The following is a 19,426-nucleotide window of genomic DNA, read 5'->3' on the forward strand; positions in this document are numbered from 1 at the left end:
CATGCACCCTTATTAACACCTCTCTTATACGTCCCCGTCTTCGAAGACATACGGTAGCGCTTCCGCCCTCGCTCGAATCTCACTCAAAACTCGGAAAAGGAGGGGCGAAGGGTTTATGTCATCATTCTGCGCCCGCCTGCCCGCGACGCGCCGGCCGCTGGCGCAGCCCTTCGCTCGCCCGGCCTCCCCCTCCCTGGTTCCGCGCTCTGGTTCCGCCATGGAATCCAACAAAGATGAAGCCGAGCGCTGTATTAGCATCGCCCTCAAGGCCATCCAGAGCAGCCAGCCCGAGCGGGCGCTCCGCTTCTTGGAGAAGGCGCAACGGCTGTACCCGACGCAGCGAGTTCGCAGTGAGTGTGAGGTGCCGGAGAGACAGAAGGGACGTTGGAACTGATGGGGGGAATACGGGAACGGACCGACGGGAGCAGTTGAAGGAGGGGGAGGGGTGGCGAGGCGCGGCTACGCCTGCGCACTGAGACGCGCGGTGGTCGCTGGGACGTGTAGTCTTTCGCTCCCACGCTCCTCCTGGAATGCTGGACGCCTGATGACAGGGGCGACCACGATTTCCAGTTTTCCGGGTACTTGCGGAACCCTCTGAGATTTGGAGTTCGCAAGAATGAGAGGCGCTGGCAGACGGGACGAAGGGAGCTTACCTGGAAGCGAAATCGAACTACTTTTCCCAAGGGGCCATTCGGTGGTCCAGTAGCCGGCCTGGGAAATATTATAGTTAAGGAAAATAAACATAACTCATCTGACGGAGGGAGTGGGTTCTAGAGAGGGAAAGATTTCTGACCTTTGGACGGCTTGGAAAGGCGTCTCCATATCTTCACTCCCTCGCACGTCTCAGGACAAGGACCAGGGACCACCTTCCCAAAACTAGAGCCTGTCTTTTCCCCCGTTCCACACCACCACCTTGGACGGTCTGTCTTGAGACCGGGCTCCTCACTCGCTCCTGGATCCTCTTCACCCGCTTCTGAGATTCAGAGCTCATGGCCTTGGAGACGCTGGCCTCAGCCACCCCCACCCACCCTCGCCCCCAAGAGTCCATCAGTGGCCGGCCATATGGACGGCTGGACAGCACCAGGCTGCTAGGCGGCCCTGGACTGAGGCTGCCAAACCGGGGAGGGAATAGTAAGGTTGTCTCTACTACTACTCATCCCGCTCTACCCAGGAACCCTTTTTTTCTTTAACCTGAATCTTCAAAGAAGTTTTTCAATCCAAACTGGAGAGGGGAAAGAGGTAGTCCACTAAAGATACAGAGTTTGGGGCCGGCCTGGTGGCGCAGCGTTCAGTGCTCACATTCCGCTTCAGCGGCCTGGGGTTTGCCGGTTCAGATCCCGGGTGCGGACGTGGCACCGCTTGGCAAGCCATGCTGTGGTAGGCATCCCGCATATAAAGTAGAGGAAGATGGGCATGGATGTTAGCTCAGGGCCGGTCTTCCTCAGAAAAAAGAGGAGGATTGGCAGCAGTTAGCTCAGGGCTAATCTTCCTCAAAAAAAAAAAAAAAAAGATACAGAGTTTGTGCCTGCAATTACCACTTAGTAAACTGTCTGGCATATAGCAGGTACTCAGAACACCTGGGTTCTCATCCTGACTCATGTGATGTTTCTGAGCTTGGATTTCCTCATCTGGAATATTGAGGGCACAGATAATGTGAATAACAATAATACCCATAAGCGTTTTCAGTTTAGAAAGCTCTTTCTAATGCATTTTCTAACTTGAGCCTGTATCAGGGAGGAAGAGCAAAGATCGTTATCTTTGTCCGTAGATGAGGAAGTACTTCAGAGGCACGGGACTTGCCCAAGATTACACAGCTAGAAATTGGAAAGTTCTGTGATTCTATAATATTTATGAAAGGAATGAAATTAAGTTGAAGAGTAGCAGTCAGCCTCCTAACCTTCCTTGCCCACATTGTGAAATCAACAAGGGGAACACTGGCGAAAGAGGCGGCCTAGAATACCTGGATTTTCCTCTCTCCTGACTCTGCAGGTTGATCTTTGGCCTATTTGCCTTCTCTTGGAGAGGGTTTCAGTCTGTATTTGCCAGAACTCCTGAGATAACCTGCTCAAGGAGCTGCTCTATGAAATAAATCACACTCTGTAAGAGGGGGGCTTGGTAGGGTGGAGGACTTCCAGCTCTCAGAATTCTGTCTGACTCTGATCCTTCGGGAGGCTCAGGAGCAGGTAGCCAAAAAAGGGTGGTAACAACGTGGCCTGTGGAGATCTTCCTGTCAGCAGGCCTCCTGGGGCAGTTCAAGGGCTTGGACAGATGTCCTTCCTGGGACTCAAACACTGGAATTTGCTCAGGCAGAAGAGTCACCTGCTGCATATTTGTCATATTCGCGTTGTTCTAGAACGAGTATAGGTCTCATTGCCTCTCTGTAAACTTTCCACCTTGTGCCATCTGCAGCCCTGCACTGAGCTGACAAGGACCTGGGGTTAATTTAGGCCTGGGATAGGGAAATCTTGGTTAAAAAAATATTAGGTAACTGTCTACACTTGATATTTGAGGTTTGCGCTCATTACAGATGCTCATTCAATGCAACACTTTTTGTTTTGTTTTGTTTGCAAAGTCCTCTGCTTGGCGCTAAGTGGTATAGCAGGATTGATAAGACATGATCCTTCACGTCGAGGAGCTTACGGTCTAGTGAAGGAGACAAAGTTACAGTAAAAATAATATTGCAAGCCATAAAACAATAACTGTGATTAAATAAAAATTAAGCACAGTGTTAGATGCTGAGGACTTAAGGATTGATGTGAAAAACCCAGTCCCTGCCCCCCATGGGTTCACAGTCTGGTGAGGTGGAGGGAAGTGCTGAGGGTAGGGAGCATGGAGGATAATCTCCTCAACATTAAATTATTGGCCGTATAGTGAGTGCTGTAGCAAGGACATAAAAATAATGGTAGGTCACAGTGAGGGAAGCCTTCAGGGAGTGAGACAGGAGACAGCATTTGAACTGCACTTCCCAGGAAGGTAAGAGTCTCAGAGAAGGGCATACTGGGAAAAAGACCTGGAGGCTGAAAGCTGTAAGAGGTTTGGGGGAAGGGATTGAGTATAGCAAGATTTGGAGGCTGTGGAGGTGGTAATTTGAGTATAGAGAGGATTAAGGTTGGAAAGTAGAATGGGGCCAGATTGTGGAAATCTTTTCCTGCCGGACAGTGATATTTTTACTTTATTCTGTAGTTAGTGAAAAAAACCGTTGAAGTTTGGGATAAGATAAGGGTACTGTTCTTAAAAGAGAATATCATGAAGGGTTAATGAGAGGGAAGAGAGACTCAAGGCAGAAACTAGTTGGGAGATAATCCCGTTGAGTAGGTTAGGAGTTATGAGGGCCTGACATAAGGCAATAGGGATGAGGATGAAGTCATTGGAGAGGAAGTAGTACCAGGCCCTCTGTGAGAGAGTGATGCTGAGGAAAAATGGGGACTCAGAATCTAAGCGTGTGTGACCAGGAAGAAACCAAGGCTGAAGAACTTGGGTAGGAACAGATGGGCAGAGCACAAGGTGCTGGTGGGTTGTTCCAAAGAAGCTGTCAGCTTGGAGGTTCCAGCTGAAAGTCTGATAACTTCAGTCTGATGGAGCTCATTGGAGTTGTGCCTGGCTGAGGTCACTGTGGGAAAGTGTGAAACATGTAGGAGAGGATGCTGCAGGCACAACCATGGGCCACAGCTGCCCTTAGCCAATGGGCAAAGACAGAGGAAGCAACAGACTGAGATGGAGCAACAGCAGGAAGAGGCAGTCCCAGGAGAGGGCAGTGGCTGGGTAGCCATGGAGCAGTGCGTCAAGGAGGTAGTAAGCAGCACTGTCAGTTGCTGCAGAGGCCTCCTGGGAAAAGGACAATTCAAGAAATGCAAGGGGAAGGATCAAGAGCGTGGGTGGAGGATTGGTCTTGGAGAAATGGAACGACAGACAGAGGGGAGAATTAGGGGTGAATGGAGGCTCAGAGAAGCCTTAAAGGGCTGAGGAACCTCACAGTACAAAGGATGTGAGGGGACTTAAAACTTGTGCTGCAGGATGTGGGATGGGGAGGCACCAAGGGCTGGACAGTTATAATGTGGAGCAGTAGCTGGGCCCTGTGCTGGGAAGTCACAGGGCAGGGGTAGTGAAGCCAATCAGTCCCTTTCTGGGATTTTCTGTTCAGCTCCTGGCAGCTTGGTAGCCATTGGCTTTGCCTGGGGCTTAGCAACAATAGTGGAAAGTACCAGGTTTTCCAGGGAGCCGATGAGAACATCTGTAGGCCTCAGTTTCCCAAGCATACAAAGAGAGGGTTGGCCACGGAGGTCAGGTTGGCTGCCTAAGATTCTTTAATAGCACATGGCAGAAGAGACTGACATAGAGTTCAGAATGCGTAGCTGCTAATATCATAACCTGGGTTGATGAACTGGCTGGCCACAGCAGCAGGTTTGGCGGGGAGGTGGGAGGACCCAAGGTGGTGGGGGCCAGGGAGCTCCAAGGCTTAAGAGGGCCAACTCTCAGCACTCTGCAGGCCTCGGACCCAGTTGTAACCGTGAGATTTCAGGCCATTCCAGACTCCAGGTCCATGTCAAAGGCTGCCTAAGGTTCCATGAAATGGCTGGCTCTGGGATCCAGGCTAAGTCAGGAAGGCCAAGCTAAGAAGGCCAGTACGTGGGAGGGGGGAAGATTGGTTGCCGGGAGATTGTGACATTCAAGATCTAGGAGTGAGAGATGTTCTAGTATTGGCAAGGTCTGGGATGGGATTGTCCCTTTAAGTCAGTCAGACTTTATGAGGCCCACTGTGTACTCAATCCCTCCATTCACCTTATCTCACTGAATCTTATTTACCACTCAGAAGAACCCTGTGAGGACAGGGATCATGTCTTCACTGAGGAATTCAATAACTTGACAAGGCCACATGGCTAATTAACAAAGGAGCCCAACTGTCTAGCTCCACCCCCAGGCCCTTTCCCTACTCCAGCCTCCCTGTCCTGACTCACTTTGAGCACTGCAGGTACATAGAGAGAGCCTGGAAATAGAGTAACAGTAACAGATAACACTATTTGCTAGGCACTGTGCTAAGTCCTTTATATGCCTTCACTCGTTTACTCTTTCACCTCTCTTGAGGGAGACACAGTTTTACATGGAGAAGCCAAGTTCACTTGTCCAAGATGACTCTGCTAGCAACAGGCAGAGCCAGGTTTGAACCCAGGCAGTCTGACCCTCCAGTCTGGGTTTGAGGAGGGGCCGCCCCTCGTGGCTTTGGCCATAGAAATGCTCTCACTGCTACCTCAGTTGCCACCTCTCCCACACCAGCTTTGGTCTCTTCCTTCGATTTCCTTCTTTTTAAATGTCTGCCAGCTTTACTAGGAGGGGGCAGAGTCAGGATTGACCCCAGCGATGTCTGTGTAACTCCAGAGCTGCATTAAGCTATTCTGTCTCCTACTCTTGTGACATTTGCCTGTCAGCCACTGTGCCATGAGAGATGTAACAGTGAGTCAGGATGAGGCGGTCACATCCCGTGGGCCTGGTGGAGAGGGTGTCCAGGCCCCAAGAGACTTACTTGTCAGCAACCAGAAATCTTGAATTGCCAACTCAAGTAGGAACCTTCTGAATGACCCAGAGCACATCCATTCCCCTTTGGGCTCTCTCTCTGCATTGTAGGGAAATTAGAGTGGCTGACTCCATGTAACTGCCCTGAAAAGCTTCCAGAATCTGCCCTGAGAGTTACTGGAGAGAGTCCATCACATCCTGGATGATGCGCCTATGTATCTATGGCAATGGAATAGCTGGTCATGTTGTCCTTAGGGTATGTTAGCTCAGCCTGGGCCACTGGGCCTTCCAGGGAAATTGAAATAAACAACTTCTATAAATGCCCTAGGAAACCAGCAAAACAGCTTCTCCCTCTGTCCCAGCTTGATCTGCATCTCTTCATCTGTTGGTTTCTTCCTTTCACATTCCCTTGGTGCCTGGCATGGACCTGGAGTCTGAAATGGCCTGAAATCTCATAGTTACAACTGGGTCCAGGGCCTGCGGCGTGCTGAGACTTGGCCTTCCTGAGCCCTGGAGCTCCTCAGCCCCCATCATCTTGGGTCCCCTCACCCTTTGGGCCAGCCAGTTCATCAGCCCAGGTCATACTGTTAGCAGCTGCTCATTTTGAACTTTTACTGTATGTCAGTCTGTGTGCCAGGTACTTACACACATTATCTCATTTTATCCTCATATGCCCATTGTGAGGAAACTGAGATTCAGAGATATTTTACAGATCGGCTAGGGTCACACTGTAAGGAAGTGGCTGAGCTGAGATTTGAAACCTGGGTCTTTCTGAATTTAACTTCTCTTCTGTACTTGTAATGACTGTACTGGAAGGGGCTCCCCCTGCCAGACTCGTGTGGTCTGGGAGAGCAGCATAGTTTAGAGTGTGCTTCCGGGATCTGGACATCCTGGGGTTGTGCAGCCACAGGCAAGTTGATCAAACATACAGCTCCTTCCTTATGATGGGGATGGAGGTAATAAGGCCTACCTCTAAGGCCATCATCAGGATTAAATGAGCTAATACATGCAGAGCGCGTTGTCCAGCCCTGCCTAACACATAGTGAGCACTCATTACTATTGCTTCTCTCTAAGCGCCCTCACAGGGTTTGCTGCAGGAGCTCCTCCACCGTCCTCATGCAGGGCAAGCTCAACTGTCAGCTCCTGTTGGGATTTCCCAGCTGCTGATTCAGTGAGATTGTGTGAGTTTACTGCAGTTATCACAGGAGTGGCTCAAGGCACAGTGGTCCACTTGAGCCCCAGTGCTCTACTCCCAGCAAGCCCTGCTCCAGGCCCTTTGGGTAAGACCCAGGTGTGTCGCAGTAGAGCATGTCTGACACCCAGCACAGTACCTTGAGCCGTCAAGCACCTGGCAAGTTTGAAGGAAGCTGGGGACCAGCCGGGCTGTGCTGCTGTCCTTCCTCAGCACAGACATGTCCTGGATCACTACTGTGGTCCAGATGCCTCGTTTCCCAGGCACTGTACCCTAGGCATGACTGAGGGGTTAGGAACTGATTTTGTGCCTATAATAAATGGTCACAGGGGACATCTGCCAGAGATTTGGGCCCTTCCTTATTGAGTCAGCAAGAAACAAGGACTTGAGTTTGAATAACCATGACCCTGTCTGAGGGTGATAGTTAATACCCCATATAGACTCCAGACACTGAAGTAGGACATTTGACATGGCCAGCCATTTGAAAGATGTAAAAAAATAGCAAGTAGTGAGCACAGCAGATGTTTATTCTGAGTCTCTCACCATCCCTGGTCCTCTGGGGCAAACTCATTGCCCTTGTTCCTCTTCACAGCTAAGCCAAGGCTTCCAGGAAGTCTGCCAGACCAATCCCGGCTAAATCAGATGGTCCTGCTGAGTGGGGTCTTCATTGCAGAGCGATTCACCCACTTCTGCACTCAACAGAAGATATTTGCTGAATGCACTACTTTGGGATTTTAAAAACCTGAAGTGTTAATAGTTTGTTTTTATACTGAGTTTAAATTACCTGTACCTTGCCAACTCCTGAGAATTGTGGATCCTAAGCAAGCAGGCGACTATCCCACTAACCCCCCACAGGCCCAAGTCAGGGAAGGAGCTAGTGGCTTTGCTGGGAGAAGCAGCGTTTGGGATGCGGGGAGCCCTGGCTTCTCCCAGGGCCAGGCAGTGGCCTTGCTGGAGCAGGAGCCCTGAACGGTTTCCTTCCCTTGCACAGCCCTGATCGAGTCTCTCAACCAGAAACCACAGTCTGCCAGTGACCAACCCCAACCCACAGACACAACCCGTGCGACCCATAAGAAAGCAGGTGGAGCCGATGCCCCCTCGGCCAATGGTGAAGCTGGAGGAGGAGAGAGCACCAAAGGCTACACTGCGGAACAAGTAGCAGCGGTGAAAAGGTAGAGGGCTGGGCCAGAGCTGGTGCTGTTGGGAAGTTTTCAAGTCTAGAGAAGGCCTCCCACAACGCGTCCTCCAGCTCACATCTGCTGTGGTCTGGATGGGCCCTGGGATGCTCTTGAAGACGGAGATGGTCCAAGTGATAGGGCTTATCGTACCTTCTCCTTGTGTCCCACCAGGGCCTGGGATAGTGTGGGAGTCAGGGCTCCACGGGCCCCTCCCGCCAAGACAGCCCACAGCAGACGCTGGAAATGCTGACACCGCCTGCTTCCTCCACTGCTGGCTGGGCAGGCCCCACCCTCTTCACACAGCTCTGTTTGTCAGGCAGAGACGGAGCCTGGTCTCCCCCTCCAGATTCTCCCCCAACCCACACCCCCACCCCCAACAAAGACCCTTTGAAAGCAGAGTATGTGGGGGACAGAGTGGAGACAGGAGACAGTTATCCCTCCAAGGCTTGGGCAGGCCCTGCACCGAACAGCTCACTACCAGGCTGATCAGTGCAGATGGCTTCTCAGGAGAAATCTTGGCTGTCATTTCTCCCCTAGTCTCCCCACCAGCTTGCCTCAGGAATCCCGCCAAGGTCATCCCCACATGACTGCTAGCGGAGACACTAGCAAGCTTCAGGACTGGGGTTCAGCCTGTGTGTGTGACCTAGCATGACTAATTTGCCATAAAAGCATGAGCCAAATTGGCATTTTTCTGACCAGACAGGGTTTTGACCAGACAAGCCCATTAGTCGTAGGGAATAGAAACTGATTGTGGGGACTGGGAAAGCCTGGAAAAGGCCAAGAATCAGGAGGTCTTCAAGGCCCTGTGATGGGGTGAGCAGACACCTGCCGTTTCTGGCCTTTTGTTACTACTCAAGACTCAGATTGCCAGGAGCAATCTGACTCCAGTTGGCCGAGCTTAGGACACACCTGCCCTTGGGCAGAGGTCCCTGCTTGACAGACATTGACAGTCCTTCTGAGGTTGCCTCTAGTGAGGGTGCTGTTGGCAAAGGGAAACGGTTCCTGGCCTGGCGAAAACAGCTGCAGGCCCGTCTTAAATCCTGCATATATTCTTTGTTTTTCCACTGGGCCCTGCCGAGCTCCCCGTCCCAGTCAGACCTTATTGAGGTTCCCTTGTCCCCGGCGTCTGACAGCTGACCTGGAGGAGCTGTCAGCCATGCCCTGCTGGTCCCTTTGAGCCTGCTCAGAGCTGTGCCCACGCTGCTTGTTCCTTGCCCAGCTCGCCTCACCGCCCGGGGCCCATGGAGAGCTTCCCCACCACGCTCTTCTCTCTCCCCCAGGGTCAAGCAATGTAAAGATTACTACGAGATCCTGGGAGTGAGCAGAGGGGCCTCAGATGAGGACCTGAAGAAGGCCTACCGCAAACTGGCCCTCAAATTCCACCCAGACAAGAACCACGCACCTGGCGCCACTGAAGCTTTCAAAGGTGAGCCAGCCCTAGTTTCCCAGTGTTTTGGTGTTTTTGTCTCTTGTCCTTGGGAAGGAATAAGGGGCCAAGATAGCTTTTCCAGGAGGTGGCCTTGGACCCAAGTCACATGGGCTCAGGAGCTGCTTCCTAGGAATAAGGTCCTAGTAGCCACCCCTAACCATACAGAGTCTGTTAGAGCTCAGATAATGCTACTTCTGCCTCCCCTTCCTCCTTCCTCCTTCCTCCTTGTTCCCCAGGGATTACAAGAAGGGAGCTGAGGTGAGAGAAGACCGATGGCTTCTCCAATGTCACACAGTGATTGGAAGTCAGAAGCAGGCCTCCTGATCACCCATATGCACTTCCCCATCTTGGGATCTCAGTAACAGTTTTCCTGTGCTGAGGGGCAGGGCAGCCCCAGGTCAGTGGCCTCTGGTCTGCTGGGTTCCTCCGCAGCAGAAGCCATTGCCAACCCTACCTAAACCCACACTCACACACCACTCAAACACACACACCACGCACACACATTCACACATTCCATCACCCCACACACTCACATATAACACAAACACATGCAACACACACTCACACATCACACACATAAATACACCACCAGGGCCTGCAGTGGGGGGCATGGCAGTCTCTCTGGCCTTAGCATCCACTGGTTCTGGGATGGGTGCTTCAGTTCTGGGTGAAATCATAAGCTGCCCTTTAATCCTTTATATTTTCATTGACCCCATCAGGCATACGTGTTACCGACTCTGCCAGCTCGGTGTTGCTGGGCACTGTAATTCCACATTTCTCCCAGACATCTCTTCTCTTATGCCCACCTTGTACTCCTCGAGACCTTCAGAGTCTTAGGCTCACCTCCCTCTGAGACATAGCATGGCAACTAGCCCCACCTGGTCCAGGAGGGGTGCTGTGCAGTACTGGGGCTGTGACCATAGCCAGGTGAGGAGCCTATGGCAGAGCAGACCCAAAGACCTGGTGTGCTGTCTCCCAGGGCTTGCGCCAGGTGCTCCATCCGAGGCTGCTTGGGGTTGGTCCTGCTTGGGGTGGTCTGCAGGCATCATCCCCCACTGCTGCCTGTCAGCCAGCCCCAGAGAGAAGGAGAATGGGAGTAGGGAGGCAAGGTGGCCATGGTTAGTGTTGCTCCACCTGACCTCTCCTACAGCCTATCCCAGCAGACACTGAGAAGCTGGATCTGGCCTTGGGGCCTGGTCAGAATGGGAGGAGGTCGGGGAGTCTCCTTATTCCCGGTCGTTGCAGGTTCTGAAGCAGATGCAGCTTAGACCCACTCTTTCAAGAGAGTGGGCCACTTAAGAAGGAGCAGGACACTGAGAAGGGCCCAGGTCCGGGGTCCTTGGAGGCACAGGCTTCCTACCTGGGGGCTCTAAAGGAAAGGCCCCGGGACCAGGCAGGGGAACATCAGCTGGGTCCTGGACCACATGGAGGCCAGGGCTCTCCAGGTCACACTACAGCACTGGAGCAATCTCAACTAAACACTGGGATTTGCCCTTCCCAGCAGTTCCTGCTGCTTTCCAGTTTACAACAAGGAAGCATACGTCTGTTCGGCCCCTCTGTCACACCATGACTTCAAGACTACACAGCCTCCAGAAAGGGATCCCCATCCCACTGGGCACCTCAAGAGAGAAGAATCAGGAGCAGGGGTTGGTGGTTTTCATGAAGTTAGAGAACAAACTTGAAGCAAGACACACCTGGGTTTGATCCATGGCTCTGCCACACCAGAGCTGTGTGATCTTACACTTAACCTCTCTGAGCCTCAATTTTCTCATTGGTAAAATGGAGATGGGGTTGCTATTAGGAGCAAATAAGATAATGCCCGTAAAGTGCCTGGTGCATAGAAAAAGCTGGACCATTGTCACAAGGTGGAGAGTGAGGAGCCTGAGTCTTAACCCTCCACCCAGCCCAGGCTTCCCAGACTCACTTAGGGGTATTCCTGCATGCCCCCCTCCCCACACTTGCCCAACAACAGACTGCCCACTGACCCCAAGGACTCCTGCCTCCTAACACACCACTTAAGTATCCGGAGGAAGTGAGCTCTTGGCTGGATGGGAGCCTCCGCTTCACTCCCAGCATCTTCAGGCCTGACCTTTTGACCTCCTTTCCAGCCATTGGCACAGCGTATGCAGTACTTAGCAATCCAGAGAAAAGGAAGCAGTATGACCAGTTCGGTGATGACAAGAGCCAAGCAGCCAGGCACGGCCATGGGCATGGGGACTTCCACCGTGGCTTTGAGGCTGACATCTCCCCTGAAGACCTCTTCAACATGTTCTTTGGCGGTGGCTTTCCGTCTAGTAAGTTCACCCGCTCTCCCCACAGCCATGTCTCCCTGGAGTGTGGTGGGAGACTGGAGTCAGCCTCTCTCTTTCCCAGCAGCCCCACTCCTGACTCAGTCCCTCTGACCTCCAGGTAATGTCCATGTCTACAGCAACGGCCGCATGCGCTATACCTACCAGCAAAGGCAGGACCGCAGGGAGAACCAGGGTGACGTGAGTGAGGAAGGCACTGGGGAGAGCACGGGGAGGGTGCCCGGCCCCACCCCAGGGTGCAGGGCTACTGGAGGTGGGAGTGACATCCCCAGCTATCTATCCTGGAACAAGCAGTGCCCGATAGCTCTCAGCCAGGGAGAGCGCCCTTGCCATTCTGCTGAGCGACACCAGAGGGAGCCACACTCCCACAGGAAGGTGTGGCAATTAGATGGTCTCTGCTGGGAAATACATTGCAGAAGCTTCTCCACTAAAGACAGGTTCCCGTGTGAATGACCTTTATGCAACCCATTTGTTCATAAGGCCAGAGTGACATCTTCCAAGCGATGAACAGTGAAACTTCATGGGAGAATTGTAAAGGATGACAACATAGGTGCTGACTCTTCTTCTTTTCTGCGTTCTTAAAATCTGTTTACAAAAGCTATAACAAAACAATGTTTGAACACATGTTGAATGCCACAGATTAAAGAACAGCCAGCTGGCTAAAATTAAAATACTGTAGACAACTGCGGAGCATTTAAAATTATGGCAGACGGAGGGATTCCCTCCTGCTCTAACAGTGTGGCCTTCTGTTTTTATTCATTTTTTAAAACTTTTATTTTGTGGGTATTTAACATACAGAAGAGTTTTTTTAATCACAAATTATAACACAGTGAATAAATTTATTTTCATTTATAATTTTTTAACCTGGCAGTTTTTAAGTTGGTGACATACTTGTATGGTCCAAAACTCTAGAAGTTGTGTAGAGTGAAAGTTCCCTCCAGCCCTGTCCCCCAGGCTCCTGGAGGCAGCCACTTTTGCTCATTATTTTGGTCTTCTCTCACAAGTAAATGCATGTACCCACTTTCCTCCTGTATTTAACACCAATTGCTATTTTGTTTTTATCTGGGGAAGCTGGCAGGTGGAGGAGCTTCTGTATTTTGGGGACCTATGGGAGGGTAGGGGAGAGAAGGATGTTATGGGCTGTTTAGGTGGCACCTGCCACACCCCCACCCAGGTCCAGCTTGAGTGACCATTGGCTCTTCTCTCCAGGGCGGACTGGGGGTGTTTGTCCAGCTGATGCCCATCCTCATCCTGATCCTTGTGTCAGCTCTCAGCCAACTCATGGTCTCCAGTCCACCCTACAGTCTGAGCCCAAGGCCGTGAGTACCTTCAGCTGGGGGTGAGGCCAGTGGTGGGCAGATGGGGGCTCTGGAGTCTCAGCCCCCATTGGGGGCCTACCTTCCCATCCTGCAGTTTCTTGATCACATGCAGAAAACTGGATTAGAATCAAGAAAATATACTTTCTCTGTTGAGCTGAAGTTCTTGATCTTTTTAGGAGCACAGTCCCCTAAGAAAATGCAATGAAAACTGTAGATATTTTCCCTAGCACACTGCACATGTACACAATTTTGCATATGATTTCACAGGCTTCATGATACTCGCCCCCCATCTTATCTGCTTACCTTGGGACATGAACTTCTGCTCCCCTGTTCTGGTTGGAGGCCCTGGGGCCATAGAGCAGGGGCTCTAGAGTCAGACAGAGCAAGGGTGACTTTGAATCCCAGCTCCTCTACTATCTAAGCAGCTGTGTGACCCTGGACAAGTTACATAACTTCTCTGAGCATTGGTTTCCTCATCTATAAAATGGGAATAACAACATCTACTTGCTTGTGAAAATTAAATGAGTAATACACATAAAATGCCAGGCTCATTAGAAATTGTCAACAATGTTTGTTGAATGAATATATGGTCTCAACTGCCAGTAGTGAACTTGGGCAAGTTATTTGGCCTTTTACAGTGTCAGCTCCTCTCATTTGTTTCCAGCACCTGGCACAGCATCTGATACATAGTGGGTGTTTGGCTTCTGTTGGTGGTAGAAGCCCTCTGCTGCCACCAAGCTGCCTGGCTCTGGCTGGGAGCCTGGCAGCATCCCTCTCAGCCAGCAGGGGACAGAGTCCATCGACCGGCCCCACACCAGCCGGCGCAGGCTCTCCATGGCCTGATGCCAGCCCTTTTCTCTGCAGCTGGAGAGATGAGAGGGAGCTCTGGGCAGGCAGGGGCTATCTCCCCGGAGCACTGACTCCTGTCTGTGTGTTGAGGCTCTTCCCACAGCCTGCGGAGCCTGCGATTGGAGCTGGCAGATAGAATCCAAGAACCGAAAGGATACAATTCCTTGGAATCCTTCCTGTCATTTTGTTCCTAAGCCTCTAACTCAAGACTGGGAGTTCCTGGATAGGCAGCCAGGTCCTCAGCCATGATTGCCTTGGGGCATGAATGAGGAACGGGAGGCCCAGGGAGCTCAAGTCCCTCAGCTCGTCAGAGGCAGAGCCCAGACCCACTCCAGGCTCCCTTCTTCCCTGGCCAGGGCCTCTCAGAAAGGGGCTTCTCCCCATGGGCCCAGGGTAACAGTGTGGTCAGCAGAGAGCCTGAGGAAGGGCTTGCCATAGTCTGGCCACTCGTACGGGAGGTCCACTGTGCCTTTTCTCAAGACCCTCACTTTGGGTAGTGTATGAGTTCCTGCTCTAGTTTGGGAGGGAAGCAGTTCCTCCTGTGACCTGTATGGCACTTCCTGTCGGGGGCCCATCATCCCCCTGGGCCTGGGGACCTGTGCCCACTTTGTGCCTGGTGAATTTCTGGCCAGGTCGGTGGGCCACATCCACAAGCGAGTCACTGACCACCTGAAGGTAATCTACTACGTGGCAGACACCTTCTCTGAGGAGTACACAGGCTCCAGCCTCAAGACGGTTGAACGGAATGTGGAAGATGATTATATCGCCAACCTCCGAAACAACTGCTGGAAGGAGAAGCAGCAGAGTGAGTGTGTGTATTGGGGACAAAGCTTGAGAGCAGGGAGAGAGAAAGCCCTGTTCACCCAGTGATTTGCGGGCCCAGCACCTGGCACTGCCCTGTGCCAGCCACCTCCCAGCTAAGAGCTGGACTCACCCCTGTTTCCTGGGGACTAGGAGCCAGGGCACCTAGGGATTTCCTCCAGGTTCCCCTAAATCACTGTAGTCAGCCTGTCATTCGGCTGCCAGAGGTGAGTATGTAGAGAGAGACTGGAGCAGATCTCCTGGCCACCCACTGATTGGGCATCCAGCTCTATCTGTGGGACTCCGGGGAGGTCTGACCAGGAGGACAGGTCTCACCTTGGCTGGCCTCACCTACACTCTACAGAAAGGGGCCTCTATCCCTCTCCTAGGGTGGGACCATAGTCTTTGCTCCTCCAGTCTTCTCTAAAGGGAAGCCAGCTCTGCCCCAGCTCCTAGGCCTGTAACTGCCCTCCACCTCTCCCCACCAGCCAGCCAGGCAGCTTAGCGGCCTTTGGGATATGCCCTAACCCTGCACCATTGCTTTGCAGAGGAAGGCTTGCTGTACCGGGCCCGCTACTTCGGCGACACAGATATGTACCACAAAGCACAGAAGATGGGTACCCCGAGCTGTAACCGACTATCAGAGGTGCAGGCCTCCCTACATGGATAGTCCTGGGCCAGCCACACCACCGAGGTCCAAGTATGAGCCAGGGCCTCCTCTGCCCTGCAACTCCTGGCAGTTCTGGCCCTAGTCATGAGGCAGAGGAGGGTGGGAGGGAGAGAAGGAGGGAGTCTAGTGATTATGGCACAGAATCCTTGTCCCCAGGCTAACCTCCAGCCTGCAGGGTGACGGCAGCTCTGGGATGTGCTTAGAAACCAAGGTCTGATTCAGCCCTCCAGTGCTGCTCTCCACCCATTCTTGCCCTTCTCCTTGGCTGTGCAGCTGTGGTACCCAAGAGCCAGGCAGAAAGGGGAACCAAGGCTGCTGCTAAGAGCCGCTCGTGCCTCCTTGCTGTACTCCAGCCATCAAGTCACTGCAGAATATTGTCTGTGCCCTGGTATTTAGGCCACCAAATATTGCTGGGCCCAAGATAGTTCCCACACATGCTCCCTGCCCAACACGAGGAAGAACTATGTGGAAATGGGTGGGCTAAGAGCCCTTCTAGGCAGGAGGAAGTGGAACAAGATGGATGGGCAGCCCAGCAATGGGCAGGGGGGGCCTGTGCACCCTGACCAGAGCCCCCTGGTGGGATCAGAAGCACTCTCTCCAATCTACTGCACCTGGCAGCCTGGAAGTCAGAGGCATCCCGCCTGTGGTCTGAGGAAGGGCACAGAAGGTCCTGAGTTCAGGATCCAACCCGGAGCCCTCAGCACAGAAGGGATGGGGAAAAATGCTGGTGGCAGTCTCCCTACCTCCTTTACCCCTGCACGTGGGTAGGTGGGCTCAGTTCCCAGCATTTGCCGGAGGGGACAGCTTGGACCAAGCCCAGAGGAGTGTTTGGCAGAGCCCGTCAAGCTTCTTCTTTGTGTTGGTACCCTGCCCACCCTTCCTTTGCCTGTGTCCCCTCATCACCGATCCAGCCACAGACTCTGCTTTGAGGCCATTTGTAGCGCCTCCAGGAGAGTGAACCCGACTGCAGGAGGGAGACTGGGTGGGGCTGAGGTGGGCAGGACAGGGTGAGGAAGTTTGCTTGTTTGGGTGGGCTAAACTGGAGGCTCCGGGCCCATGATCGTTGAGCTAACTGTTACCACTCTCCTCCCCAGACCATGAAATCCCTGGAGAATTTTTGGTGACATGCGCTGAGCCAAGGTGATGGACTGGATATTTAAGGAAAGACATAAAAAGAAAAAAAATTAAAATGGATTGGAGGCCGAACGACACACAACTGCCCTCTCTCTCGCCCAGTAAAAGCAGAAAGCTCTTAGGACACAGACAGGAAAACCTGCCCTGGGGCTGCTTCCCCTCCTCCCAGGCTGGCAGAGGCTCAGGCTTCACACTGGCTCTCTCCTAGGATACAGAAACCATGGCAACGAAAGTAGAATGTAAAACTTGCAGCAAAAGTCTGTGGGAAGGGCTGGAGGAGGGGGCACCCAACTGCCTTTCTTCTTCCTCCCAGGAGCCACCACCAGTCACCTCTCAGTGGAAGGCAGTTAGAGGCGCGCTGGCCAAGGATAGAGAGGAGGAGGAGGAAAGACAAGTCTCCATAGAATGTAATTTATAGATGCATGTGTATGTATATATATATCTATTTATATGTAAATAGCATATATAAAGAGATATATATATATATATATATAGTCTACTTTTTAAACCATGCAGGGATTTGTTTAAGTTGTTTAGCTGATTTCTTCCCTGTTTTAAAAAACGTGGCCTGTTTGAGGAAGGCAACCTGGTCCTTCAAAGACAAGACTTGAGCTGTAGCTGACAGTGGAAGGAAAGTCGGGTCATAGCTTTTAAAGTCCCCCTCGACCCAAGCCTGTTTTTGAAGGCAGCAGTAATCATGATAATGTAAATCTGTGGAAAACCTTTGATTGAGTGGCCAGGTTTGTGTTTGAGCTGGAGGGGCGTGGGCTGTGGGGCGAGAAAGTGCCCCAGGGCCAGGTCAGCTCTGAGCCTTGGCAGAGGCCGCAGACAGCCTGCGGGGGGGAGACCACCCACCTCAAGCTTTGCCCAGCTCAGGTGGGCTCTTTGTCCTGGTGCCCAGGAGCCCTGTGCCCCCCTGCCACAAAGAACAGCAGGGTTGGAGAGGGCGGCCATGTTCAGCCTGACCACCTCCCCACCTTAGTCCCTAAGTCAGTTTTGCCTTATAGGTGCCACAGGGCACAACTCCATTGTTGCCACTGGTTTTTCCTAAGTCGTGCACCAAGGACTCTAGAAGGCTCTTCCTCCAAGAGTCAACCGGGTGGTGCCCAGGACCCCAGGGCAGCAGCCGACTTGGGAAGAAAGTCCGTGCCTGTGGGCACCTGTCTCCACCCCTCATGGACTTGATGCCACCCAGCCTTCTCTTGCGTGTGGACAAAGGAGGCACCTGAACCAGAAGAGTTTTCTTATCCTCACCTTCAAATGAGGATTTTTCTCAAAACAGCAGTTGCTGTCGGGGGAGGGGAGGGAGGTTTTATTTATTCCCACAGTTTATACTGAGCCTTTTGGAATTACCGTCTTTCCCAAATTTTCCTCTGGTGGTGGGTGTCATTGAGCCTGCCACCTTCCAAAGCCTTACTTCCCCAAGCTGCCAGCCAGGAGGTGATCACCATCCTCCCAAAGTCTCTCTTGGCTCTTTCTTTTAAAAGTCCCCCCACAAATAGGATTCTTGCTGGGAAGGAAAGCTTTGTAAAGAAATGTCAAATCTGGTTTTTTGAACAAGGTCCTGCCCTGTGATGAAGCGGCCACCCCATCCCAGAGAGATGACAAGAACTGGACATGGGCAAGAGTGCCCCACCCACGGTGGCCCTGGCGCTCTGCCTCCACCACCCCAACCGTCTGGTCTCGGTTGATGTCCCTAGACGGGCTGAGCCATGTGCAATAAGAACATAGATCCTAAAGGATCCCCTGAGAAGCTGTATTTCGTGAATTAGAATTCTGAAATTGTACATCTATAAATATGTTTATTATGTGATTGGCTGTGGTGGGTCTTCACTGAGCAAGGGGGCTGGGAGGGCACAAGCACCTGTTGCTGCTGACACTGTCCAGCCTGTACCACAAGGAGCTTTTGGCAAGAAGCCTGAATGTTCCTCTCACCCCTTGTCCCAGCTGACAGCCACTTCCAAGGCTGACTATCCAGGCAAAGGGTCAGGGGCTTGGGTGGCTATAGGGGTGCAAGGCCCAATTAGGCCAGGACGATGGGGTCCCTGACACCAGTCCTAGGAGCTAACCCCAGCCATGATCACCAACCTCTCCTTCCCCCGTCCCTGCTCCTTGCCTCCATCCCATGAGGCCTGCTGTGAGCAAAAGGATTCAGAATCTCCCCTCTCCCCAGCCTGGAGCTCAAGCCCACTCCAAGTCCAGAGCAAGGGAAAAGTTCTCTGAGTTTCTTTCCATCACTGGCTGCACAGTCTTGCCAGCCATCCTTCCCACACTGCCCCCACAGCCAGCCCTCCTCTCCCAGGAGATTGGAAAAGTTAAAAATGTGGCAGCTCAAGTAGAGCTTCCCGTGAATGGAGCTGCAGATCTGCCGGGGCCTCCCAGAGACAGGGCCCGGCGGCCCTGACTGGCGGCCTGAGGCCCCTCCCGCTGCTGCTCCAGCCAAAGACAGGCGGGCTGCCCAGTGGTGCCACCGCAGCCCGGGAGCTCATTGGCTGCCCCCGCCCAGGGTCACCACAGCCTGCCCTGCCTGGTCAGCTAGCCGCCACTTGTTAGCTGCAGTTGGCAGAGGCGTCGCCAGCCACCCCCATTTACCCACCCCATCCCCCTGCCCTCAGTGTGTGGCTCAGTGAGCCAGAAGGGGCGGGACAGACTCCATGCAATTGTTTGCAGCAAAAAAGAGCCTTTGAGAAATGTCCCCACCCACTGTCAAGTGGCAAAACGAGCCACTGGTCCATCCAAGCTCCCTGGCAACTAATCTCCTCGTCCCAGGCTGCCCCCAGGTCTCCCGAGCGGAACTCTAGAGGGCAAGGAGCACACACCCCGGCCCGACTATAACATCCCCACCCTGAGCCGCCTGGGCAAAGTCACCTGGCTGTCTAGGGCAGGCACACAGCAGTGCCAAGTCTCGGGTAATAGGCTGTTGACACAGCATCAGTCTGGAGCAACTCAGAATTCCTTACCAGATGTCACATCCTGTGATTTGAGCAAGTCAGCCCATTTCCCAGAGCAGGCAGCTGAGGCTTGGGGGAGGGAAGGC

At 52.8% G+C, this 19,426-nt stretch overlaps 1 protein-coding gene across 6 annotated transcripts; it reads left to right on the forward strand.

Annotated features, from left to right (window-relative positions):
• Window positions 1-115: 115 nt before the first annotated feature.
• DNAJB12 (DnaJ heat shock protein family (Hsp40) member B12) lies at window positions 116-18,202 on the forward strand. 6 transcript variants are annotated; one of them, XR_006887534.1, is made up of 10 exons: window positions 116-350; window positions 7,692-7,872; window positions 9,159-9,304; window positions 11,416-11,601; window positions 11,717-11,796; window positions 12,826-12,935; window positions 14,417-14,589; window positions 15,134-15,285; window positions 16,350-16,395; window positions 17,951-18,202. XR_006887534.1 is itself a non-coding variant. In XM_046653903.1 (10 exons), the coding sequence occupies exons 1-9, from the start codon at window positions 218-220 to the stop codon at window positions 16,377-16,379; spliced, it is 1,137 nt and encodes a 378-aa protein (XP_046509859.1). In that variant the 5' UTR covers window positions 134-217; the 3' UTR covers window positions 16,380-16,395; window positions 17,951-18,202. The 6 variants fall into 6 exon arrangements, 4 of the variants coding, with proteins under 4 accessions (XP_046509856.1, XP_046509857.1, XP_046509859.1 ...); XR_006887535.1 differs by having other exon boundaries at window positions 15,134-15,279; XM_046653903.1 differs by having other exon boundaries at window positions 134-350; window positions 15,134-15,231.
• Window positions 18,203-19,426: the final 1,224 nt, after the last annotated feature.

This window comes from Equus quagga, chromosome 2 (assembly GCF_021613505.1).
Source record: "Equus quagga isolate Etosha38 chromosome 2, UCLA_HA_Equagga_1.0, whole genome shotgun sequence".
NCBI classification, from domain to species: domain Eukaryota; kingdom Metazoa; phylum Chordata; class Mammalia; order Perissodactyla; family Equidae; genus Equus; species Equus quagga.